This window comes from Fusarium graminearum, chromosome 4 (genome assembly GCF_000240135.3).
Source record: "Fusarium graminearum PH-1 chromosome 4, whole genome shotgun sequence".
Classification (NCBI taxonomy): domain Eukaryota; kingdom Fungi; phylum Ascomycota; class Sordariomycetes; order Hypocreales; family Nectriaceae; genus Fusarium; species Fusarium graminearum.
The window spans coordinates 3,408,828-3,432,636 of NC_026477.1; the positions used below are offsets into that span (position 1 = coordinate 3,408,828).

The following is a 23,809-nucleotide window of genomic DNA, read 5'->3' on the forward strand; positions in this document are numbered from 1 at the left end:
GGTAATTTTAGTGACTAGGTTTTCTGGTCTCTCAAGGACCGGAGAGACTGCAAGTTCTTTGCTCTTGCAAGTGGTCTCTCAAGTGAGTAGGTGGTAAAAAAGTTGACCTCCTAAGCCTTACGGTATAAGAATAAGTAGTCTGATAAGCCTAGTCTAAACAGAATAAGCTGACATACTAATTTTGTCTCTTATGCTGTAAGGGGCCAATCTTTCTGACACCCTGATGCCTCTTACACGATTCCTCAATATTTACTACCCAGTACTGTCTCTTATTCTGTTACATATGACCAAGGGTAGCGGGAAATATGAGATCACCCTAGTTCTTATTATGCCCAAGTAACTCGGTTTGCAGCAGCTCTATCCTCTAGAATCGGAAGTGTCATCCTTATTGTTGTGTGTCTTTGAATGTTCTGAGTCCCATCTTAAATCACATTTGCAAACACTACAAGCACATACGACCATACCTATCAGAGAACTCGGGATCCCGTCCGCTCTCCCATAGATAAGCTGGTAAGGGGCGGATTAGCAGTTGGGTCGGTGACGACCAGCGAATCCCCGCTGTTGTATGTTTTTGTTTTTTTACTGCTCTGTTATATTTTCTTATAGTGCGCAGATACGAAGCCTGTAACTGGATGTGGTGCATTAGAAGCAGAAGGCAGGACCTGCGAGCGTTCTGTTGAGTGCGAAACAGGTCTTATGCCTTCCGAGTTGCTTCCATCAGCGTAGATTTACAGTTCCTCGTATTTGGCAGTATCCTTCCCAGGGACATCAAGTGCTTTCTCACAGTAGGCTTGTTGAAAAGCCAGCATGAAAACCAATCCATGCAAGACCCAATCGATCTGCTGTCAAATCAAGGTTCATTCGCTTCGTAACCTCTAAAGTGCTAGATCTATCCTCTCGGCCCTCGGCGCTGCAAAAAGTCGAGCTCCTTCTTCTCCTTACCAGCAACCTTCTTCCTCTTCCTCTCAATCGCCCTGTCAACTTGTCCCTTGCTCATGCCCTCGTATCTGTTCACAAGCAGCTGCTTCTTCTGCTCGCTCCTCTTCAGGTAGAATGGCGTCTTGCCCTGCGCCACAAGCTCCTTTTCCTTCTTGCGGTGCTCCTTGAGCAGGTTCTCCTCCTCCTGTCTGCGCACATTGGCCTTCTTGCGAGACTCCATGGACTGCAGTTGGCGCTTAAGGTTCTCCTTCTCGTCAAAGTTCTTGGTCTTTTTGATCTGCACGCGCAGGTCGGCCATCTCCTTGTCGCGGTACTCGTCCAGGAAGGCGTAGGCTTTGCTGGCCTTTTCTTCGTCGACACGGCCGACTAAGGGGTCGAAGCGTGGATCACGGTATTGGCGTTTGTTTTCTGGGATGATCTCGCGACGACGGGATACGGGCTTTTTGGAGGTTTGTTCTTGGGGTGCGTGTTTAGATGACCGTTTGGGCTTGGGGTCGTCCTTTGATCTGGTGGGTTTTCTGGGTGCTGGTGTTTCTGTCTTTGGGGTGTCTTCGTCGGTAGATTTCTTATTTTTTGACTTGCGTCCTGAGGGTAGCGATGCTTGCGCTTTTGCGAGGGCACCGAATGAGACAGATGAGAGGTCTATCTTGGGTTCGTTCTGCTCGGGCTATCTTTAGTTAGAAACAATTGTCAAACGCAAGAGCAAAAGTCTCACCTCGGACTCATCTTCTGAGCCGTCTTCAGATTCTTGGTCTTCTTCATCTTCGTCTTCGTCTTCGTCATCAGAGTCGCCTCGGATACCCTCTTCCTCAACCTCATCGTCGTCATCTTCCTCACTTGAGGAGTTCTGGCTCTCAGGCTCCTCCTCCCATTCATCCTCTCTTCTAGGTCGCACTCTTCTTTCGAGTCCTAATGAGGACGACGGTTTTCGCTTAATGACCATTTTGTGATGCTGTGTAAAGTGAGATAAAAACACTCTTGGACGTGGTTGTGATGCGACGCTGTGATGCGACGGGAACTTTTTTTTATCCAAAGCTTCGATAAGCCCCACACATGCTTATCGTAGAGCCTCGCTAAGTGTCCATCAGGGGATCTAGCAAAAAGACTGGCCTTTCGAGGCTCGGTGTATAAAAATAAATGATCTGAGAGTGGGCTACAAAACAGCATAAACTGATTCATTCATTTTGGCGCCTATGCTGTTAGCAGCCAGGTTTTCTCATACTCCGAGGCCTGGCTGCTAAAAAGTACACCCAGCAAGAAACGAAACTGCTGCCGAGTCAGGCATGCCATTTTAGACTACATCCTTGCCTTGGATCGTTTATTTTTTGTCTCTCAGAGATTAGACATCCCAATCTCCATGTGGCGCGCATTTCGGAATCTGGTGTCGAGAATCTCGCAAGCTACACTTTCACAACCACCACCACCACTACCTTCACGACATGCCTTTATTGTTCGCAAAGCCACAGCAATGACAGGATACGTGCATTCAGGTGTGTCCAAGGCGGCGTCGAGGTCAACGAATATACCCGGTCTCACACTGGCGCAATCAGGCGCACCCGAGAATGCGCCCAGGGGCCCCAAGAACGGGCAAGCAGACTCTCAGCAGAAGTATGTCCTTCAGCATCCATTGGCCTCTTCATTGGTACTCACAATTGTAAAGCGTTCGTAAGGGTATTAAAAGGAAGGGAAAGAGGCATCCTCCCGAACCGCGAAAACCCCGTTCCGAATCCCCTCCAAAAGTCCCCAGCAAAGGTTCTGGAGGTGTCCCAGAACCTACGCCTGAATACCTGGCTCAAGCAAGTCTCGCACCAGAACGTCTGTCTCAACCGCGCCGTATACTTGTCGTCATCGACTTGAACGGCACTCTTCTCCACCGGCCCAACAAGAAGCGTCCCTTCAACTTCACCGAGCGACCTCATGCGACGGCATTTCTAAACTACTGTATCGAAACCTTCCATGTTGCTATTTGGTCCTCAGCTCGTCCTGAGAACGTTGAGAGGATGGTAGAGAAGCTCCTCGCACCCGAACAGCGAGAGCAATGTCTCGTTACTTGGGGGCGTGATTCTTTTAATCTGTCGCCAGAAGACTTCAATTCAAAAGTCCAAGTCTACAAGCGTCTCACAAAGATTTGGACTGATCCAAGAGTGATGGCCGCTCACCCTCGAGCCTCTGAGGGTGGTGTATGGGACCAGACCAATACGATTCTCGTCGACGACTCGTTCGAAAAGGGCCGCAGCGAGCCTTTCAACACCCTCACGCTTCCTGAATTCGACGGATTGGCAGGAGAAATCCCAAACGTCTTGCCCCAGGTACACGACTACATCAACGAACTCTCCTACCAAGCAGATATCAGTCGCTTTGTACGACGGTCACCATTCAAGCTTAATCCAAATTATGTCCTGCCGGAATAGCTAGTGGACTAAGGAGTTCGCAAAAGTTTGTAGAATTAGAAGGCCTTCTTCATAGATACCCAACTCACGTCCTTACAGCAAGATAAACACTACAGTTGTTGTTTTGGAACATCTTTTTTTTCATTCTGGTATGGAAATATCGGTGTTTTTGCCTACCTAGAATGTGACCTTGTCCGTAAAATCTAGTGCCCGAAATCATGGAGCACCTTGATGGGAACGTTTTAGTTATGGTTTTTTCCAGCTTCATCAACTGCACGCGAGGGGAGCACGACGCGTTGGCATAACAGTACAGTCACCCGAGGCATCAAACACCATAGGAACAAAGTTTATAATACGCAAGAATTGTCTATGTAAAACAGACACATTTTGTTCTCTTTTGGACTACCATAGGGAATCTGCCAGCTAGCAGGGCCTTCATGAGGCATAGAATATCATAAACTCATTTACCCCCCCAACCATTTAACCATAATCCATTATCATCATCGCTCTTAATTTTCTTTTCCTTTTCCTTTTGTTTTGTTTACTTGAAGACCTTACCGTCGGCAAGCTTGTACACCTTGCCGTTGACGGTGATGTCCTTCTCCCAGCCCCAGGCATCCTCGACGAACTGTCGGTCCTCAGGCTTGGAGGGGTCGAGCTTGACGAACTCGTAGCTCTCCCAGTCGGGGGCGACGTCGAAAGCGGGAACGTGCTCCTGACCTCGGATGACGAAAGCACCCTGGATGACAGAGTCGTTGTTCTCGCCGTAGACGGCAGCACATCCGAAGATGTACTTGCGGGAACCCTCGAGACGGTTGTTGAAACCACCGATCAGGTTGTTGGACATGAAGGTGAGGGTGAGCTCCTCGTTGTACTTGTAGTCAACCTTCCAGATCGACCACTCCTCGAAGTTGAAGTTATCCCAGAAGTACTTCATGGCCTCGTTGTGGTCCTTGATGTTGGAGTACTGGCGCTTCCACTCATCGAGAGGGAAAGAGGGGCGGCCGAGAGCCTCGAGAGGGTGCTTGGCCTTGGGGGCAGCAGGGGCCTCGTCAGCAGCGGGGGCCTCAGCAGGAGCGGCAGCGGCAGCGGGAGCGGGAGCGGCCTCCTTCTTGGCTTCCTTCTTGGCCTCCTTCTTAGCCTCCTTCTTAGGCTGGTCGGCCTTCTTGGGGGGGTTGGTCAGAGTAACGGTCTCGAGGAGCTCGACCTTCTCAGCAACCTCAGAGAAGATGGGCTGGCTGCGGACAGTGTCGAACCATCGGGTGACGGCAGGGTGCTCCGCGCGCCAGTGCTTGTCAAAGAAGTACTGGAAGCCACGGGTGGCAATGGCAGCAGCGAAGAGATCAGCGAGGGTGATGCGCTCGCTGACGAGGAAGGTGTTGTGAAGGAGGTACTCCTCAACAACGGCGAAGTTCTTCTCGGTAGCCTTGATGGCCTCGTCAACAGTCTTCTTATTGTAGGGAGAGTCGCCCTTGAGGGGGCTGAACCAAGCAATGAGGTTAGGGAGGACCTCAGAGTTGAAGAAGGACATCCACTTCAGGATGGAAGCATAGTCCTGCTTGGTCTTGCCGAGAAGAGTGGTCTTCTCGTTCTGGGAGGTGACTGCATCTAGTTAGCGAAGCTCGCGGCAAGCTGGCAAGATAAAAAAGATGAGAGGGGTTGCGTAGTCAGAAGTTAGACGGTATCCACAAATGAACTCTTGAGAGACATTTCAGACAGGGATAACTGTATAGAATATGCTAGGTCATCATTCGCAAGGGAGGGGAAACAGAAAAAAACGGTGCCACAGCAGGCATCATAGCTTCACGTACTGTAAATGGCAATGGCGATGCACTCAGAGAGAGCGAAGCCATCCTCGCCAACAAAGGCGGGGATCTTGCCGAGACCGTTGGCCTTGAGGTGCTCAGCGGTAGCGTTGCCCTTCTCAGCCTCGACGATGTTGAGCTCGATGTCGTTCGCCTTGGCTACAGCCTTGATGGCAGTAGAGCGGCAGTTGTTCTGAAAGAACGGACCAGTCAGTAACGACGCTCAGAAAAGCTTTGCAGACGCAGATGCAAACGCAAATGCAGCATATTCAGATTCAAGGCTCGAGAGTATGTACCTCGCGGGTGAAGAGAGTTCCGAAAGCCATCTTGAATGCTTTGCTAGGCAGCTGAGAACAGGTTGACAAACAAAGAGACGAGTGAAAATGAGGAAGGAAAAAGAAGGAAGGGAAAGTTTTTTTAAAGGTGCGATAATTACGAAATTACTTGCCCCGCGCTGGTGGGGTCCTGCCTTACTGCCCGAGCAACGAGCAACGCGAAATCTGAAATCCCAAAGAGGTGGCTGGGCGAGCTTGAAAGTGGCGGTTGCGATAAGAGATCTGTGGCGGCGATAAGCTTGCTCACACTATTGTTCACGTGACCGTCATGAGAAGCTAGCCGGTGATGGATCTCGAACTCCCGTGAAGTTTTTCTGGACAGACAGTGAACCTCGTCCGATACCGCGATACCGACGGGGCCCTCCTCCGAATTGGTCATCATGTCGACATTTACACAAAGCCTACGGCAGCTGCGGTGCCAGGGCAAGGCTTTCCGAGCACCATGGCCTCAGCCCGCCTGGCAACGTGCATCTTTTCCCCTCGCCATTCGAACCATTGCTACCGAAACGTCAACGTCAATCGTCGAGCCTAAACCCGACGCCCTCGCCTTGTCGACAGATGCCAATTCCAAGTTCACTATGCCGTTCCAGGGAGTCGACCATGCTCGTGCTGTTCCGCTCTCGGCCTCATACTTCTCCCGAGAGCCTCAATTCAATGAGATGTATCTCCGAATCGCTCGCCTTCTCACCAAATATCACGCCTTGCCAATAGTACCATCAAGTAATGCTCCTCCAACAGCTTGGGTCAAGCTCCAGGAAATGCGCTCAAAGCTTGGTGAACCGATCAAGGCCTCCCACTACGCCAAGGTTATCCGAGTTGCCAAGCGTCTGAACCAGATTGAGCCCTCACTTTTCCCCGAAGAGGTTCGAGCTGCTCTTGAAGAGTTCAAGCGTGACATCAACCCGTTCATGAATGTGCCTCATGAGGTCATAATTGATAAGTATGGCCGAGCTGTTGGTGTTGGCAAGCGAAAGGAATCAACTGCTCGTGCGTGGGTTGTGGAGGGAACGGGAGAGGTCTTGATCAACGGCAAGACCTTGAGTCAGGCCTTTGGCCGTGTCCACGACCGCGAAAGTGCGGTTTGGGCTCTACAGGCCACCGAGAGATTAGACAAGTATAATGTCTGGGCATTGGTGGAAGGTGGTGGAACAACCGGTCAGGCCGAAGCACTTACGTTGGCGGTTGCTAAAGCTCTGATCGTCCACGAGCCAGCACTCAAGACTGCTCTTCGAAAAGGTATGTGTTTGATCATATCCATCGTGACCAATTATTTCGCAGTAACTAACCACATGTTCGCAGCTGGCTGTATCACAAGAGATCCAAGAACTGTGGAGAGAAAGAAGCACGGCCACGTCAAGGCTCGTAAGATGCCTGCTTGGGTCAAGCGATAAGCAGTTTCTATAGGTAATCAATATTGCAGAACTTTGGATCAGTCTGCAACGGCGGATATGACGATGATGATGAGAAGGATAGTGAGTGGGACTCTGTTCCCATTCTCGTCCGATATCCATGTACAAACAATACTTTTTGTAGTTTTAGAAATGCTCATGGCATGCCGAGTTGGTGCCAAAAACCGTAACCCAGCTTATGATTCTTCCAAACGGCGCCTTGACCAATATTGAAACACGACGACTCTTGGTAACCCTTTATAGCCGTTGGCCGATATACCGCTGCCACTGACTCAGAACCTGACGGCCAAATCACAAGTAACAGCTTGTTTGGGCTTTCGGAAATTCCTGCAGCATGGGACCCTTGATAGGGACGACGAACTTTTTCCTACTTTGCTCGTCTCCGTCAATGTGACGAACTAGAATAACGTACCAGGAATTGAAAACAGAACACTCCCAGTATCTCGCTTGCCATGTAAGACATTTTCAGACGTGCTAGAGAAGTTAAATACTTACCGGCCGAACCGGATCGCAGCAAATACGCCTGACAAGCCATTTGAACCCTGCAAAGTGATCCTCTGCGGTAATTAACCAGCCGCTATCGAGTTGATGGCTCCCGTCAACCGCTCATCCCATCGTCCCCGTCCTAAACTAGTAATGGAGTCGTTCGATGACGACGGAGCGAACCATTGTGTCGTTGCTTACAGGAATTGACCTGACTACCAACCCCAAACCTTGACTGCCACGGTATGTATCGACGTTAGATCGTGATGGGGCAGGTGGGACATGTTCATTGCTGTCAGCTCGGAACACTGGATAATTCATAATATCTAGCAGAGTAGGCGGTGAAGAGCTTCGCGTCCATTCGTACAATGTGATTGCGTCTGCGCGCTGGTGGTAGCAGCGTCTCCACGAGCGACGTACTATACTCTGATGTCCCAAGTCCGGTGTTCGCGCGTTAGCCGATGGCATATGATGCCAGTGATTCAGTCCTTTCATATTATGGAATCTCAGTTCTTGTGTAACTCGATGGCATGAAACAGCGGGAAAGCCGACATTGGTGATATTTCGCGAAAATGGTAATTCCGATGAAGTCGCTAAGTGGTAGAAGCAATGAAGAAGGTTTCTAGAACAGTTTCAGTGGGGTGGCTTGAAGGTGTTTCAGCCCAAGTATGCTCTGGAAAAGAAGCGGTTGGTCTAAGTTTACAGATCCAACGGCGGGCACAACGGTGTGGCGTAACGGAGATTCTTCTCTCCAAGGTAGGTAGGTAGGTATGTACTGTACCTGAGCGCGATGACAGAGGGAGCCAACGTTGTCGGTCTAGTACTAAGTCACCATCACGCGCGGAGCTACCAAGGAAGGACTCAACGTTGAGGCCGTCGGTGTCACTTTTGGACCGTGCCAACGCTGGTCCAGCTAAAGTTAGGCTTTGGGAGAGGTATCTTTTGCAGTGGCTGAGGTGGAGTGTCGAGCATGGACGACGGCGGTTTGAGGTCGGAAAATTTTAGGGCGGACGTAACCACGAGTGGACACAGATCCCTGCAACAACGACCGACGCCATTGCGGCACGCTGTGCTAGATACATGCGGTGTACGGATATCTTGAGTCTTCCCAATCTTGTCCAAGGTGAGGAGAAAATAGAATTCAACGGCCAACGGTTTTTAGACGAGGCTTAGATCGTCTTGATCGTCGGTTTTTTTTGGTGACTCGATCTAACGAAAATGGGGTGCATATGCGTGTTGATCGAGCATAACCGGATTGCACCAGCTCATGCACAACATTCATTAGAACGCTCCGCTTGGAGTTGTTGGATACTATGCAAGGCGGACAAGACCGCAATCCATGGCAGAGCTCTTTTCTTTGGCCAATGGCTCAGCTGTGGGCAGGGCAGTGATTGGGCATTGGGTCCTGTTGAGCACCTTTGGGTATCACTATCGTCGCCCCCAGTCAGGTTAGAAACAGCGTATCCTGCATAGCTGATGCGCGTTGCCTTTTACAGTGCTAGACGCGTGAAACATGATCCGATATGCGCGTCAGCTAGTGCGCTTCAGTAGCGACCCTGGTTGTTCGCGGTACCGGTACTTCCTGTGGGGAGGGGAGGAGATCTTGGTGACAACCTTGCGACGGGCGGCTTTGTCAGAGCACCTGCAGCCGTTGAAGATGTCGGTCGATTCAGGGTAGCCAGTGGTGTTTATGTTGAACTTGGATAAAGTTGTCAACCATGGATCAGAGCTCTAATCAGGACCAAAGACGTTGACAATCCAGTTATTCCAGTTGGATATAATCATTGGTTTTCGATGCACTGTATGTCTCGTAATCCATGACGTTGTGTTGCTGGAGATCAAGTTTTTGAATGTTGTCTTCAAGATTTGGATCGTGGAGTCTTAAAGTGTGGCGGTGGAAGTAATACCCTAATTTTGACTTTTTTTTAGTGGCTTCAACTCACTACATTTAGTACCTTAGGCAGGTGCGTGCTGTAGAATTAGTGACCGTTAACCTGGAATTGAGCTCACATGTGTTTTTTTTTTTAAATTGGTGTCTACGCGTGATAGACTTACATTTAATGCACTGAGATACTCCCAGACATCATGCATCCAACCATCCTTCCATATCGCATTACGGCGCCCTGGGCCACTAATATCACATGTGGCTGTAACCCTCACGACTATCTTGATTGTGCCACAGACGATCATGGCTGCTAAGCGACGGATTAGGTCGATCACATGGACTGTCAGCTAATATAGTACTTGTCTACTAACTGTCTATTCCTGTGCCAATTGGAATGTGTTAAGGTCCATCTCAACGTCCTTGACCGCTGTATCGACTTCAGTGATTTCTATACTGACTCGCACCTGCACTGCATGTCCATAGCGCACCTGTCTGGACCGAGAATTTCCTCTTAGGGTAGGCAGGTATCTCGTTAGGGAATAACCGCCTTGACCGACTGCGGACTCCATTCTCGTTGTCAACACCGTTCTTCTCTCTCTCCAACGCACATACACGCAAGCCAACCAGGTTCAAGGTCCTAAGTACTCCTCGTCGACATGTGTCATCGAATACCCGGCCTAAGCCCGTCGTCTTGTTTATCATAAGCTACTATGTACCTATTCAAGTATGCACACACGCTCATCCACTGAAATCCAATCGACTACTATTGGCTCCTGTGCGAGAATCAATCGAACTGACCGCCTGTCCCTAATGACAATACCGCCATGAGGGTCCTGTACCTGCGGCTGAACATCCCGAATCATCCATAGAGTGGAAGGAAAGAGCAGGCCAAGCTTCAGCATTGTTGCTGGCACGTCCCATACCAATATCGCCCTCTCCGGTTGACACGAGAGCCAGTCTATGTACCTCTAATCTAAGCACGAGCACCAAAACTTCAACAAGGATGAGCTACCCATCGCCCTCCGTCACTCATTGGCCAGCGATTATTTTCGGCTTGCTTATATGGAACCACCTCCATATGTGGGTTGGGGACCAACACTATGCCTCAATATGGTTCAGTGTTGTTTTTCCTTTCCTTTCCTTTCCTGCAGCTTGAGCCATGGTATGCCATTGCTTTTCCTGTCACCCTCGAAATCCTCCCTGGTTCCCATGGTCCCCAGCCTTAGCCCTGAGTTGCTACTGACTGACATACAAAAACATTATCCACTAGTCTCTCTTTTCTTGTTCAGGAACCGGGAGGGCGGAAATTGAAAAGAACTCGACAATTGATAATGCTGGCACATTCAAGAATGCCTTTGCCTGTGTCCGGTAATTGTTGCGGACAGTTCCCTGCAGCACGATCATCTTCGGTACCATCCAATACCGCGATCGATACAGCAACTTAATTGACAGTGACAATCTTCCCCATGTTGCACTGGGGAGTAGGGCTTGTTTTTGACAAGCGGGTTGCTCTAAAACAACTTGGCCATCTTTGACCAAAATCGATCATTTCTCACACGATCTTGAGGTAACAGAATATTCCCCTAACCAAACTAACGCAACATAATTTGGCTTCTGATTATTCCGGTTCTACTGCAACTCGACATTTTGCCCTTCACATGTCTATCCCTCTCCATGTTACGTGGTAGTCTGCCAAATAGCTGTCTGTTTCCCTCACTAAGCACTCTGCTGGCCTAAAGAAATGCAGCCGAAATACGATATAAAGCTTGTGATTCTAATATGAACGCTTTACAATTCATGGATAAAACTCATGAATCGTGGGGTGCTCGCTCAGTAATAATGTGCTAGTCACAGTTGAGCATGGCGGGTCTTTGTCTCAAGATTTTTCCCTCGTCTTTTTCGGCCGGCAACCCACCTAACGCTATCGAATGAACCAGAAGCACATTTAAGCCCTGATCACCTCTTCGGAATTCACAATGGAGGATAGCAGCTTAGATCCAGGGTTCAGGCTACTCAAAGCATTATCCAGAGTGTCAATTGACTACACAGACTCAAGGTTCATTACTGGATGCTCAGAGGAACATCCACCACCACAAAGAAACAACAACGACGCATGTGCAGCCTAAGAAACCGGCTCATCTGTTATCTAATGCATTGATACCCAGCTATTAAAAGAGAAAAGAAAAGAGCAGAATACGATCCTCGGAACAGTCAACAGTGGAAACGGCAGAGAAGACGCTGTTCAGCGCCCAGCACAAGCAATTACTGTAGGAGCATGATGTACACTACACGCACACCCTGCTAACCTATTTGTGGTTCGGTACTTGTTCATATCACCCATGACGCCCCAGGTTCCGATGCGCGTCCACTCCACAGCTTCTGGACTCACCCCCATGGCAAGCCACGTCGATGAAAGCCTCCCTCTAATTTTCCTGGTACCTCTTACCAAGGCTTTGGGCCAGGGGTGTTTGTTACGTGGTGGATGGAGATAGACAACGCCGATCCTTCTACAATCTCCAGAGAGGTTGCCAGGAGCTCTCTGCTTGCTTTCTGGACCGCCTTGATGGTCTTTTGGGCCACTCAAAATCCTCCCTAGACCTTGCCTCACATCTCTCTCAACCATCTTGTCTTCTGCCAAGCATGTTAAGCATATTTCATGCTTTGTTTTCCATTCATTCAAACCCAATGGCCCAGTTACACATGTATTCACGACTCTCGCCTCATGTCAACATTCTTTAAGGGTCATATAAGATGGACGTCGGGTGCCCTGACGCCATTCACACGGCGTCTTTAGCTGATAGTCTAAAACAATACGCCTCATCTTGCCCTGCCTGCCCTTCACATCTGCACCCCCTCCCTCTTCTCATCACAAACCCCCTTCCCAATCCACTTCTATAGTCTCATCAGTCATATAGCCCCTGTCTTTAATGGTGGGCCCTTAGCATATCATAGTGCACATTCAATGAGTGTATGCTTCTTTTGCGAAGACGCTATATAGATCCCTTGGCTATCCATTGTTTGCCATTTACAAGTTTCGTCATCTGCGATTCACATCTATTCCCGCGACCCACAGTCGATCCTTTGATATCATACTCTCGTCTTCCAGTAGTTATTATCGGTTACATATTCCTCAGCGTGACCAGAAGCTCGTCACGACACCGACTAGGCGGTTGCAAACGCCCGTACCGGCTTAGTGAAAAGCTTTTTCCCAAGAACACCATCCTGATCCCTCGTCAAGACCCTGCTACGTGGTATTGGCCCCAGCAGATCGCAGTGGGCTCGAGCTTGTCATGCTCAAGGCCTCTTACATGGGGCATTCACCAGGATCCTCCTTGTAGACGGCGAGACGACCGTTTGACAACTCATCCGCAATCAGCCCTGGCCCAAAGCCCCAGACCAAACTACTTAGGCCTAACGCCTTGCTCTTCGTCATCTTTTTCGGCATCCATTCTTTACCGGGCATGAACGCGCTAAGCTTGAGCTTACGATTGGGATGTGACTCGATAGATGCAGTTGCTACACAGGTCGCCGGGTGAGCCATCAGCTCCCTTGCTGTATCAGTAAGCAGCACATAGCTTTGTCTGAGAATAATAGGCCAGCGGCACCTCGCTTGTAAAGACTTTTGTTCTTTCACTTGGTTACCATCCCATCTGACTAGCTATCCATTCCCTGCCTCAACACACCCCCGACTATCGATCATCGCGACGACTCCCCAAGTGGGCTTTATCTGTTTAACGACCCCGCGGTGACCCCTCCAGCATCGTCAACAGCTCCATTATACATCATCTATCATACATCGAGACATACACATCAAACCTAAAAGGAGTTCGCACCCTTTCTCATCAACCTAGCCCCTATCACCCAGCAACTACTTCCGATTATTGAAACTGGCTGCCTTACAGTCACCAGTGCTACCGACCACCCATCGGCTGGGAGCGACGGCAGGGTCGTATGCTATCCAAGGTCTTCGGGGCATGGACGACACGAGCCGATTAAGGAGGCAGAATGAACCATCGGTTCATTCAAACCCCAACCAAAGATATTCACTTCACGACCCGTCTCAGCAGCGCCGTTCAGTTGCTGGAGCCTCCAACGACAGATATCGCCCTGCATCCCTTGCAACTCCCTCTTCGTCAGGGCGTGGAATGGGAGCTGCGGGTAACTACAGCAGCTACTACTCGGAACCCAGTGCATCTTTCCCTACAGCAAACATGCCTGGAACAGCAATCGCATATGGCTCGGAATATGGCCACGACTCACGCCAGCAGCAGCAAGGTTTTGGTGGCTATGGTACCGCGGCCACAATGATGTACAACGTTGCCCAACCGAACCCGCAAAATCCCGTCTACGATGCGCAACACTTTAGTTCACGGCAGCCTGCAGGTCTGCAGATGATGACACCTGACGTTGCCTCGACCTACTTTGCATCCGAAACGGGGAGCGCAGCTGGCCCGAGCCTCCATCAGTCAGCACAGAGCTCAAGCGGATCCGCAAATGTTTATCAACAAAGCAATGCCATGAGCTATGCGAGCAATAATATGTCCAGCGTGAACGCGATGCCCCAACCGACAGCGAGCGCCGATGTTTCCATGGCAGAGGACCACGATTACGCAGAAGGCGCTCTCGAAGAAAAATGGGTTAGCTATCAGCGGCAACTAGGGAGCATATTCCAGGACATATCTGATGGGTCTCTTGAAAGTGCATCTGAGACATTGCTTAGTGTCACTAGTTGGCTTTTGTCTCAAGTCGCTGATCTTGGTATGTACTATCGACGGCCCTCCCTGGATCAAGGTGGAGACTGGAAAGAAGAAAGAACTAACAACTGCAAATAGGCCTTAATCTTGATGACACGAACCTTCATGCTGATCGTATTCAGCTATGGAACGACTTTAACCACGCCTGGTTAGGGCTGGGCCAGCAGCAGATCGATCTTATGGCTTCTTCTCAACAACTTTCAAGAGCGCAGAGCCTTGTATCCAAGGCCATGATCAAGAAGATGGGAAACGAATTAATTCGCTTATGCGACGGTATCGAACGCCACGGTCTGGTAGATTACCAGTATGGAGTGTGGGAAGATCAAATAACAGAAGGTACGAGCAGTCGCAGATACGCTGTTAAGCTTGAGCAGGTGTGCTAACATAACCTGATAGTCCTTGAGGACATCCTAGATCTATACGAAGATTCTGAAGAAGCCAGCGGAAGCGGTAATCGCTAAAATTCGTTTTGAGATATCGCAACAGGTTTCTTCACAACAAATTGACCTGAGAGTTCTCTGAAACGAGCAATCACCTTTCTATGAAAGGCATCGTCACTCAACAGCTGCATCGCATTGCCCTCCTGCGGATCAGCTACAGAGGCAAGACTACCTACTGCATAGCAGTTCGATAGGATGTCAGCTGGGAGAACAAAATGTTGATGGGCTCTTGATCTTGTGCCAGGCTTTTGTTGCCTTGTATCACACGACTATTCTGTTTTCACATCTCGGTATACGAACTATTTTGTTGCGCACGCATCATGCTTACCACCACTTCAGTTTGAAGGGTGGAAGCCCATTAGGCTGGTTTATGATTTCATTGACATTACTGCGGCGTGTGATGTGCCAGTATCAACTGGCAGCGTATCAATGCACGGTAACTACAATCACGATTGCATGGCGGGGTTCACAGGAAAAGAGGGTATGATTTATTCACCACTCTGTGCTATGAAAATGGATACATGGTTGGTCACGAGAAAGAGGATTGGAAGCGGAATAGGCACTATCGGGCGCGTGGTTAATGATATTTTGGGGACAAGGCGTTTTACCTACAGATGGAGTGCAGAAGTCAGATTTTGGCTGGACTGGACTGGACTGGACTGGGCTGGACTGGGATGGGCTGGGCAGAATTGGATTGGGTTGGGTCGGATTGGTTATTGTTTTTCTTCCATTCTTGTCTTTTATCAGGCTCCAACATGGACTTGGGTGCACTGTATTATTGTTGTTATTACTACCCGCCCCTGCGTTAGAAGGGTCATGGATATCAGGGTTTGGGTTTGGGTTGTTTGATGTTGGGAGGCTGTATGAAAAGGGTGGATCTAGAAGTCCTCGCGGGCTTCATTGCGAGTTGGATGGGAAATACCAGGGGCACATGTTTGACATAGAAGCCATACATAGATGCCATACATAGAAGCAAGTGTACTTAGTGTATTATTATTATTATTATTACCGCCGACAAATTCGCCTATCTCCGTGGAGTGCCTCAACTAAACTGAACAACACAGCCTGGAGCACATATATGGTGGATTTCTGGTATGCTGCATCCGTACCTGAGCTTGGCTTCTTCCCCCGCAATGTGAGTTGTTAGCCAAGGTATGGGCTGCCTGGCAAAGGCGAAGATGGACAGTAGATCGGCCGGTTGATAGCGACAAGACATGGATTGTCCATAGTCTGACCCATGTATGGGAGGAGTCTACGGTACCCTGGCCTGGTCTGGCCAAGACAGAAAAAAAAACAAGGGTATAAAGTACAGTACCTGAGTACCAGCATCATCAGCTGTGCCAGGCCAAGCCAGGCCAGGGGCAAGGGGGAATTAAATTGACGGGAGCTGCCTTCGGGTTATTCCTCATCAAGGGTATTGCTTGCGAACAAAAGCGGGCTTTTCTCTGATCCCCGCGGGAGAGCTGAGTAATTGATTGTATATAATAGTGACAACATTCAGAAGAAAATAGTTGGTTTAGGCGAATGTTTTAGTATCAGAGCTTCACAACCTTGGTGTGTGGGTTATCGAAAGATTTATTGACACTTTTATCTAAAGTAGCTTGAATAGCTCGTTTCTTTATTTCTCTAGCTGCTTTCTTTTTGTTTGAGTTAACCTAATTCGATTGTCGGCTGTCTTTTACGGACGCGGGAGTGGCTGGTTGTTGTCGTATATCGAACGCTAACACGTTGACAGGCAAGATTCCCAAAACTTCAAGTTTTTGTTGTTGTGGCGGTTACTCAGTCTCTCTGTACGTGCTGGCCTAGGCGAAAGAAGAGGACACGAATGCATCTGTGCCTTAATTTCGCCTCGCGTTATGCTGGTGAACAACAACACACCGATAGACATTCGGTGACTTTATCGAGTTCACCGACTGTCCTGTCCTGTGCGGTGTTGATGAACAAGAGGACCACATTGTCAGGAGAGATTGGTTAGGATCAGCGGCCAAGTCGCAGAGTGCATTTATCTCTTGCATGCATGTAATCATACAGAAATAGAAACAGCGAATAGCTTGCCTTGAGAGTCCCCGGAACAAAAAAGCCTCACAAAATGTAGACGCACCCAGCCCAATGGGTTTACCGCCAAAGAAAGGAAAAAGAAATATATATACTACTGATACTTCATACAAACATGCCGAATGATCGGCGGGCGCCTTGCTAAGCTGAGCTGAGCTGCAAGAGAGAGGCGCATTTGCAGCTTGCATAATTAAGTCTTCTTCTTTTTGTTTTGTGAGGGACAGAAAAGATACGTACCGAAACAGTAACAGAAACAGAAACAGAAACGAGTCCAGTTGAATCGAGTCGGTTGACTTCCCGCAAAGTGGCTTTCATGCAGGTACAAGCGGTGACTCGGAACCAATGAATCGCGTGTGGCTTGGGGGTGTGTGATTTTGTCAAAATACGCGAGTCAAGTCAGGGACTGGGCTTGTCGAGGTACATAGCGATTTGTTTTATCCACAGTGGGTAATACTTACGAAAGGACAAGTAAAAGAGAAACAACAAGAAGACTTGATTATCATCGGAACTTGATGGAATCATGCTCAGTTACATCCGGGAAAATCCAGTGGATCTCTCTTGGTAGCTAGGCTCTTAGTAGTTGGTTCCTCGTCGTCTTCTTGAGTGTTGAGTAGTTGGCAAGCATATCCTTGCTTCAGAAAAAGAGGCGCGGAGGTCACACAAGTTTCGGTTCTGGGCTGCAAGAGATGCACGATTGGTAACGGGATTTGCACATGTTTGCTGATGGCTTTGTCTTGCATACATTTGAAATTAGACTTTTGCTGTGGGTGCAGTACAGTTGCAACAGGCATAACGACACATGACTGGCTCGTCATATTTGTTTACTCGTGCAAAACCTATTACTATCTAGACTAGTAGTTGATTGAGTTGAGTCTATAGAAGCGATGTAGCAGAGCTAACAACAACAATACGTAAACTCAAGACTGCAAAGCCACACGTATGAGTCCATCACTGACGTGTTTCTATTTTATCTTTACAGCAGAGTTCATTAGACTTGCAATAGTTGGTAGCGAACGGACTCTTTACTTTTGGGCTCTCAGACTGTGATTGGTTTGTGGCTGTTGTAGTTCAGCTGGTTTAGTTGAGGAAAGAGCGAGGCGGGCGCCCTACCTGCCTATACTTGCCGTATTATAGGGCAGGGATATCCTCAGTCTCTCAGGCTCAGGCTTCATCTTGACATCCAGCATCCAACCTTTCTTCTTTTTTCCATCAGCGTGACCAATTTTTAGTCGATCAATTGACGTGGGGGACGACACGGACGGCCGCTTCATCCGCACAATACCTAGGTAGTACAGTACCGTGCTCTGTACCCCGCCTGAACTACTGCACGCTCTTTCTTGTGAGGTACACTTCTTCAATCAATTCGACTTGGCCGACGCCCTAAACAAAAATGAGATGGAAGCAAACCGAAAAGCAAAGACTGGTCTTGTCATGTCGCCCTACCCAATATCAGCCCAATTGATTCTTCCCAATTCTCACGCACTCGCCACAGTCATGAATATACTCGAATTACATCCAAGATCTGCGGTTCCTTGATGTCCAACGGCTGTGGGCGCCCTATCGTCGATCACGTTGCCACTTGCTGATGCGATCCAATGCGCTGCAGCCAAACGAGGCTGAAACATAATTGTCGAATAGCAACTCACGCTTTTGATACGACAACATTTTTTCTAAAACGTCAACCATATCATATTCTCAAGAATGCTCCCAAAAAACGAAGCATGAAGGCTTAGACACACACACGCGTCACATCAGAGCCCAACTATATCGAAGCCTGACCTGTAACTCCGCCCTTTTGGCATTGACCGTGAACAAGCGGTACTTCTGCATCCCAACTTCGAGGCTGGGGGCGTGGAGTTCCATCCATCTTTCAGACCCAGTTCAACATGTCAACCTCTACATAGTATGCATCGGGCAGCAACTTGCCGCTGTCATCTGATCTGTTAACGTATCCATTCGAGGCTTGGCCAGGGTCCGGTCCAAATGCTCCCTTGCCGGAACCGAACTAACCCTCAGTACTTGCTTTGCTCCCAGCCATCATGGCCATTCCTTCTGTCCGTGCCATGCCTCGGGGCTTACAGATAGCGGACTCGAGCGTGACCGACATCTAAGTCAAGTTCAACTCCACACGTCTACGCCTGACCGCTGAATCGTTGGGCATCAGTCCGCCTTCGTCTCCCTCTCCCTCGAAAACCTTTCTTGAGACGGACAAACTGAAGCTGGCTGAACCATTGGCAAGCGGAAGCTCCATATCCGCTACCCATGCAATGTTCCGACTACGCCGTACTGTGCCGCTTACTGTGGATGTCTGGCGTTCCAGCTGAGCAGATGCTAGTAGTAAATTGGCGAATTGAGCAAGTTGTTCATGCCTGTAATTCGGCATTTTTGGATCTTCATGATCCTTGAGAGAAGGGCTGAATGATGGATGTACTCTCGACGTCCACCATATCCTGATAATGGGACCGCAAACGTGTCGAACGACATCGCTGAGATCCCTAGTCGATTCCACTGATAATGTCACCTAGTGTAGCGGGCCTATTGTCGCTTACAAGCCCTCTACAAGATCAGATCGGCAAACTACCTACACACCTGTTACACGCCGCGCTCCCCCTCACGAATCATATCCCAGGATTTATTTCCAACCCTTCGTCTATCGGCTGTTTAAAGCCCCCCCTAACACAACCGTCGACGTCTGTTCGCTGTCCCAAACTGCCGGGGCGCCCAAAATCTACGACACCATCATTCAAATATGACAGGTCGTTTCGACTAACAATACAAGATGTACCCCCTTTGATCACTAAAGACAAAGAAGGGAGGAGGAATGAGATGACAAAACAAACCACCCCCAAGAAAATGACCTAACCTATTTGAATACCTATGTGAGATGAATCTCATCTGCCCACATCCCTACAGAGATGAGGTTACATCCTGATCGACAAGCGAGGCTAGATTCTGGCCAACAATCTTGCTGCCTCAGCCTCACTATTGTGACCTACTGCACGCTTCATGTGTGGCAGTGTGCACTTTGCAGGTTCAAAGTCAATTCAGGCTACGAAACATGCAACTGGGTGTTTTGTGTAACCTTAATTCAGTTGCCGTGTCTCTCTTTTCTCTTTGTGTGTAGCCAGATGCATGTAGGGACAACCCTTCAGACATGGATTTCCATGCTCCAAATCTGGTAGAGTGTGGCACTTTACCGACCCTCTGGAGACCATCATCCTGGCATTGATTCCTCCCGTGTCATCTGTGGCGCTGTAAGACATGGCACTCTTTGCTTCTCCCAAGGTTGCCATTCCAACCCCTTTGTAGCATACTTGATACTTTTGAACCCATGCATATCTCCGAGTGAGACCCGACAACTATCGGCATACATTGAAAGCTGGAGACAGTACTGGAAGCTACCACTCTAATCTATTGCGTCGACTGGGCCCAAAGTCATGGGATCGACCGGCAACGCCCGCTCCCGACTTGGTCTCAAATATGAGGGTCCTGAATGTCAAGACAGTAGCAGTGGCTCCCAGGGTTGTGGCATGACATGCGCCTTGTCTCACTATGTGTAAGGTTCGATGTGAAAATCATAACCCAGCCCCTGTAAGTATAGTTACCACCTCTTTGGTCGCTGTGCGTTCAGCTCGCGACATCACCGGGATTGTAGTCACGAAGTAGGATGTCTACTACAATCGAGAAAGTATATCCGCCATATGATTTGGCGGTACTTATCATAAAGAGTATATCTCAGAGAGCAAGTATCCGCCATAAATGTACTGTTGTGAAGCCACTGTGGACTTTTATGTTTTACGGCGACTGTGAAGTGATCTGCAATTACGAGTACTCAGGACCTTGGCCGCTCTGCGGAGTACACGATTAGCTAGAACCGAGACAAATGAGTTTGAAAGTAGTATTAAATTATCGTCGACTCTTAAGCTTTAAGTATGTTTAGTTTTTGTTAATGAGAATGTGAAAGGCTGCAGAGCGACAAATTGTAACATATATATGTATACTATCTGATATGTGGAACGCTTAAAGTATCGTTAGCTGGTCAAGTCGGGCCGAGCTAAAACACAATATCTGCGATATAAAGGATGTAACGATATGTCAAGTTATGAGAGATATAAGCTCTGGTACCGGTGCTGGGCCCTGTGGCTTTATTGACTTGACTGCTGTTATCTCTACCTACTGTTGCCCTTTTGGGACACTATTGGCAATTTCATATCCCCTTCAAGTTCGACGGCGAGTTGCCACATATGAAGTATAAACTCTCTCGGAGGCACTGGTGTCTTACAGCATAGCACCTGATTTGCCAAATGGTTGCACAAAGTGGCCCATTTAGCACTCTTCATCATGTAACTCGATAATAGATGATGCTAATGACATGCCACTTGGGATATGTTAGTAGTTGATGATATTCTGGGTTTGTAAAATAAGCCTGTTCCTAACTCGATTCAAGAAGTAAGCCATACACACAATTGTTCGCGATACTGCAAACCTGCTGGATACTTTGTATAAGCTTGTCTAATAAGTCCATGATGTTATACTGCCCTGGTTAGTTTATGGCATTACGAGGAATCTCATCTCATATGCTCCAAGGCCAGCGCACTTAGAAACGGAACCTGAACACACCTTCATCCGTTGCAACAGCGGCAGTATGTACAATACGAGGCACAACGCTTTCTTTTCATCCGAGTTCGAAACCATCATCACAAAGAGAGCATTGGACAAACTTGAAAGTTATTATCCATGTGGAATGCTATATCGAGAAGAAGCCGAGTTGTGAAGTTAATACCAACAAGTCTTGAATCTTCACGACTTTAGTGACCAGTTCAAAGCCACTACTTGGCCTGACACTTCTGGTATTGTGACCAGCCGAGCGTCAGTTGCCTTCCTATTCGACGATAATAGCTAAATGTTCGATTCACATGGCGTTTAGTTTCAATGTTATAACAAATACTTAGTCATAAAGGTTACAGCTTGGAATATACTTCACGTGAAGAGGTTGGCAATTTGGGTCCTTAACGGATCTGAATTGTTGGATATTGAATTGATTCCATGTCCAACGTATTGTGTAGATGCCCCCAGTTCATGAAAAGTTTCCTCGGATGATAGTGACAGACCTTGATCTGGTGAGAATCTGAGAGACGTAGGTACCACTATATTCTCTCATAGTATCTAGGCCTTTCAAGAACTTGTTGTAAGTAACCATACATACCTGTGGCACACTCGACTACATCGCCAAGTGAGCTGCACGTGTAGAGATGATACAGCACGGACTCATTAATCGCTGTATCATATATGTCGCCTCAACTGCGACTGTAGTCGACCATGGTGCAGCGAACTCCATCTCACATAACGCATCTTCGAATTTGAGATGTTCCAGACCTGGCTCATTGATTCCCCATGACTGTTGACAGTACGACTTTGATAATTTTGGCCACTCAAGTGAGGCGTAGACAAGTTATGCTTGCAGATGTGATGCCTCTACATTAGCATGGGGTCAACTGTATGGTGTGCAAGTCACAAGCATCATGGCCAAGTTGAACACTCGTGGCTAACCCAAACTCCCAGATTGAACCGTTAAAAAGCATTGCACTACCTCGGCTTGCATCGTCAAGGCTAGTTATGAATAAATTCGAGTATTCAAATTGATGTTGGCCTGGAACTAGGAAAGTGGGATAGTCAACAAGAAACCCAGCCATGAGCAGTTGAACATTGCAACTGAGATGCAATTCCCCCATCATTGATAACATCACCCTTGTCTGAGTATGTGCTGATACGGGGAATCTCCACAGTCCGCCATATAGTAGCCATGAGAGTACGTCAAAAGCCGAGAACATATACAGGTGCTGAAATGCCGTAACAGTAGGCGTTAATTCATGATCATAATTGTAATTGTGTTTGTAGATTCGCTAGGTGTTCCAGCCCCCTCACCCTATCCATGCCCGAATGCAGCCAGCCATGAGCCTTAAGTTCATAGTGACGTTGTACATTTATACCACAACCCCCCACGCACTCTTTTGCTGATAGACGGTCGTTTAGAACTGGTCTGTCATGTGTTGTTAGCTTTGACTCAACCCCTAAAATCCCTGATTTTGTCCGCAATACATGTAGCAACATGAATGTAGAAATCGGCAGAGTTCCAGACAACTTACCAACAGTCATGCTCATGCTAATATCGGTGTTTTCCACCATCTTGGTGAACTCCTCGAAGCTAATCTTTCCATCCTTGTCAAGATCGGCCTCCATGATGGTCTTGTCCACGATCTGCTGCAGCTGCTGGTCCTTGAGGTTGCTGCCAACCATCATCTTGAGGACAATGAAAAGCTCTCCGTTGCTGATGTATCCATCGCGGTCAATATCGTAGACCTTGAAGGCGAATTGAAGCTTCTGCTCCTTATTTCCCTTGCTGCTAAACGCCGAAAGACCTGTAACGAACTCCTGGAAATCGACGTCACCACCACCATCCTCGTCAAAGATGGCAATCATTCTGAAGGAAGCTAGGTGAGCTTGTTGTAGATATTGAGGGAGGGACTTGGGGGAACTGACCGTGTTGCCAGAGGGTTGGAAGAGATCTGAGGAAGACTGAGGAATTCATCGCGCTCGATCGTACCGGAGTTGTCCTAAGAAAAGAGTTTCGAGTTAGCCAGTTCTCATCCTTGAGTACATTGTATGATCCAGCCTTGCGCCACCATCATCAAGCTCCATCATAAGCCAAAAAGTCGGGAAGCTTGCGCACCTTGTCCAGTTTCATGAATCGCTTTCGCAGACGATCAACTTCCTCTCTGTCGACTAGAAATCGCACATCTCAGCATATGATATCACACCAAGACTCCCCCAACCATGTGTTGAGGTTGGTTCCCAGGGCAAGGTTTCCTCACAGTTGGATCCTTGGACGAGGTTGTCCAGGACTGCGCTGGTGGTGTTGCCCATGGTGGCAACGTGAAGCGAATTCGAAAAATACGAGTAAAAGTTGTTCGGGCCGAGATTAAGCTTTGTTATGGCGGACGTCGAGAAGATATAAAATAAGCTGTCCTGTTGTGTCAAGTTAATACAAAGATTGGTGATAAGGCTGTATGGCAAGTCTCACTGTCACTGTCACTTTCAGCCGCTAAGTTTAGGTAAGGTAATTCTAGACCGACCAACCAAGCTGAGCATCTTTTGCTCTGCTCTTCTGCGCAAAGGGGCAGGTGCGTAGAGGGGTAATTGCCTAGCGGGGCGGGGGAGGAACGAACGGGCCTCCAGGTCAGGTCAGCTCCCGATGATTTTACGGTGGGCACGTGTACCGTTTTTGCTATTGGTAATACGGTTAACAATCATGTT

The 23,809-nt window shown here is 48.4% G+C and overlaps 7 protein-coding genes and 1 non-coding gene across 8 annotated transcripts; 4 read left to right on the top strand and 4 right to left on the bottom strand.

Annotated features, from left to right (window-relative positions):
• Positions 1-454: 454 nt before the first annotated feature.
• FGSG_20039 lies at positions 455-570 on the top strand. The gene has a single exon (XR_893040.1). It is a non-coding gene; the product is annotated as a 5S ribosomal RNA (ribosomal RNA).
• A 271-nt stretch (positions 571-841) lies between these two features.
• On the bottom strand, positions 842-1,944 carry FGSG_07399 (uncharacterized protein). Its single transcript, XM_011328865.1, has 2 exons — positions 1,655-1,944; positions 842-1,606 (listed from the first exon to the last, which is right to left on the bottom strand). The coding sequence occupies exons 1-2, from the start codon at positions 1,880-1,882 to the stop codon at positions 890-892; spliced, it is 945 nt and encodes a 314-aa protein (XP_011327167.1). The 5' UTR covers positions 1,883-1,944; the 3' UTR covers positions 842-889.
• Positions 1,945-2,296: 352 nt separating this feature from the next.
• Positions 2,297-3,457, top strand: FGSG_07400 (uncharacterized protein; the record flags this gene model as incomplete). The annotated part of the gene is made up of 2 exons (XM_011328866.1): positions 2,297-2,547; positions 2,600-3,457. 2 exons carry the CDS (start codon positions 2,297-2,299, stop codon positions 3,348-3,350), a joined length of 1,002 nt encoding a protein of 333 aa, XP_011327168.1. The 3' UTR covers positions 3,351-3,457.
• Positions 3,458-3,662: 205 nt separating this feature from the next.
• FGSG_07401 (elongation factor 1-gamma 1) lies at positions 3,663-5,505 on the bottom strand. The gene is made up of 3 exons (XM_011328867.1): positions 5,431-5,505; positions 5,141-5,327; positions 3,663-4,931 (listed from the first exon to the last, which is right to left on the bottom strand). Exons 1-3 carry the CDS (start codon positions 5,458-5,460, stop codon positions 3,871-3,873), a joined length of 1,278 nt encoding a protein of 425 aa, XP_011327169.1. The 5' UTR covers positions 5,461-5,505; the 3' UTR covers positions 3,663-3,870.
• A 307-nt stretch (positions 5,506-5,812) lies between these two features.
• On the top strand, positions 5,813-7,033 carry FGSG_07402 (40S ribosomal protein S9). Its single transcript, XM_011328868.1, has 2 exons — positions 5,813-6,705; positions 6,769-7,033. Exons 1-2 carry the CDS (start codon positions 5,850-5,852, stop codon positions 6,858-6,860), a joined length of 948 nt encoding a protein of 315 aa, XP_011327170.1. The 5' UTR covers positions 5,813-5,849; the 3' UTR covers positions 6,861-7,033.
• Positions 7,034-9,340: 2,307 nt separating this feature from the next.
• FGSG_07403 (uncharacterized protein) lies at positions 9,341-10,148 on the bottom strand (the record flags this gene model as incomplete). The annotated part of the gene is made up of 4 exons (XM_011328869.1): positions 9,341-9,355; positions 9,417-9,586; positions 9,735-9,923; positions 9,983-10,148. 4 exons carry the CDS (start codon positions 10,146-10,148, stop codon positions 9,341-9,343), a joined length of 540 nt encoding a protein of 179 aa, XP_011327171.1.
• A 3,072-nt stretch (positions 10,149-13,220) lies between these two features.
• Positions 13,221-14,461, top strand: FGSG_13145 (uncharacterized protein; the record flags this gene model as incomplete). Its single annotated transcript, XM_011328870.1, has 3 exons — positions 13,221-14,004; positions 14,079-14,336; positions 14,397-14,461. 3 exons carry the CDS (start codon positions 13,221-13,223, stop codon positions 14,459-14,461), a joined length of 1,107 nt encoding a protein of 368 aa, XP_011327172.1.
• Positions 14,462-22,352: 7,891 nt separating this feature from the next.
• On the bottom strand, positions 22,353-23,552 carry FGSG_07404 (calcineurin subunit B). The gene is made up of 5 exons (XM_011328871.1): positions 23,368-23,552; positions 23,226-23,278; positions 23,036-23,109; positions 22,642-22,976; positions 22,353-22,535 (listed from the first exon to the last, which is right to left on the bottom strand). The coding sequence occupies exons 1-5, from the start codon at positions 23,417-23,419 to the stop codon at positions 22,525-22,527; spliced, it is 525 nt and encodes a 174-aa protein (XP_011327173.1). The 5' UTR covers positions 23,420-23,552; the 3' UTR covers positions 22,353-22,524.
• Positions 23,553-23,809: the final 257 nt, after the last annotated feature.

Excerpts from the sequence above, each read along its gene's own strand:
- FGSG_07401 (XM_011328867.1), bottom strand. The coding sequence starts at position 5,460 with ATGGCTTTCGGAACTCTCTTCACCCGCGAG. Across the intron at positions 5,328-5,430 it reads GAACTCTCTTCACCCGCGAG|AACAACTGCCGCTCTACTGC; the intron begins GTACATACTCTC and ends CCGTTCTTTCAG. Across the intron at positions 4,932-5,140 it reads CATCGCCATTGCCATTTACA|TCACCTCCCAGAACGAGAAG; the intron begins GTACGTGAAGCT and ends AACTAGATGCAG.
- FGSG_07402 (XM_011328868.1), top strand. The coding sequence starts at position 5,850 with ATGTCGACATTTACACAAAGCCTACGGCAGCTGCGGTGCCAGGGCAAG. Across the intron at positions 6,706-6,768 it reads CAAGACTGCTCTTCGAAAAG|CTGGCTGTATCACAAGAGAT; the intron begins GTATGTGTTTGA and ends ACATGTTCGCAG.
- FGSG_07404 (XM_011328871.1), bottom strand. The coding sequence starts at position 23,419 with ATGGGCAACACCACCAGCGCAGTCCTGGACAACCTCGTCCAAGGATCC. Across the intron at positions 23,279-23,367 it reads CCTCGTCCAAGGATCCAACT|TCGACAGAGAGGAAGTTGAT; the intron begins GTGAGGAAACCT and ends TGCGATTTCTAG. Across the intron at positions 23,110-23,225 it reads GATTCATGAAACTGGACAAG|GACAACTCCGGTACGATCGA; the intron begins GTGCGCAAGCTT and ends CTCTTTTCTTAG.
- FGSG_07399 (XM_011328865.1), bottom strand. The coding sequence starts at position 1,882 with ATGGTCATTAAGCGAAAACCGTCGTCCTCATTAGGACTCGAAAGAAGA. Across the intron at positions 1,607-1,654 it reads GCTCAGAAGATGAGTCCGAG|CCCGAGCAGAACGAACCCAA; the intron begins GTGAGACTTTTG and ends AACTAAAGATAG.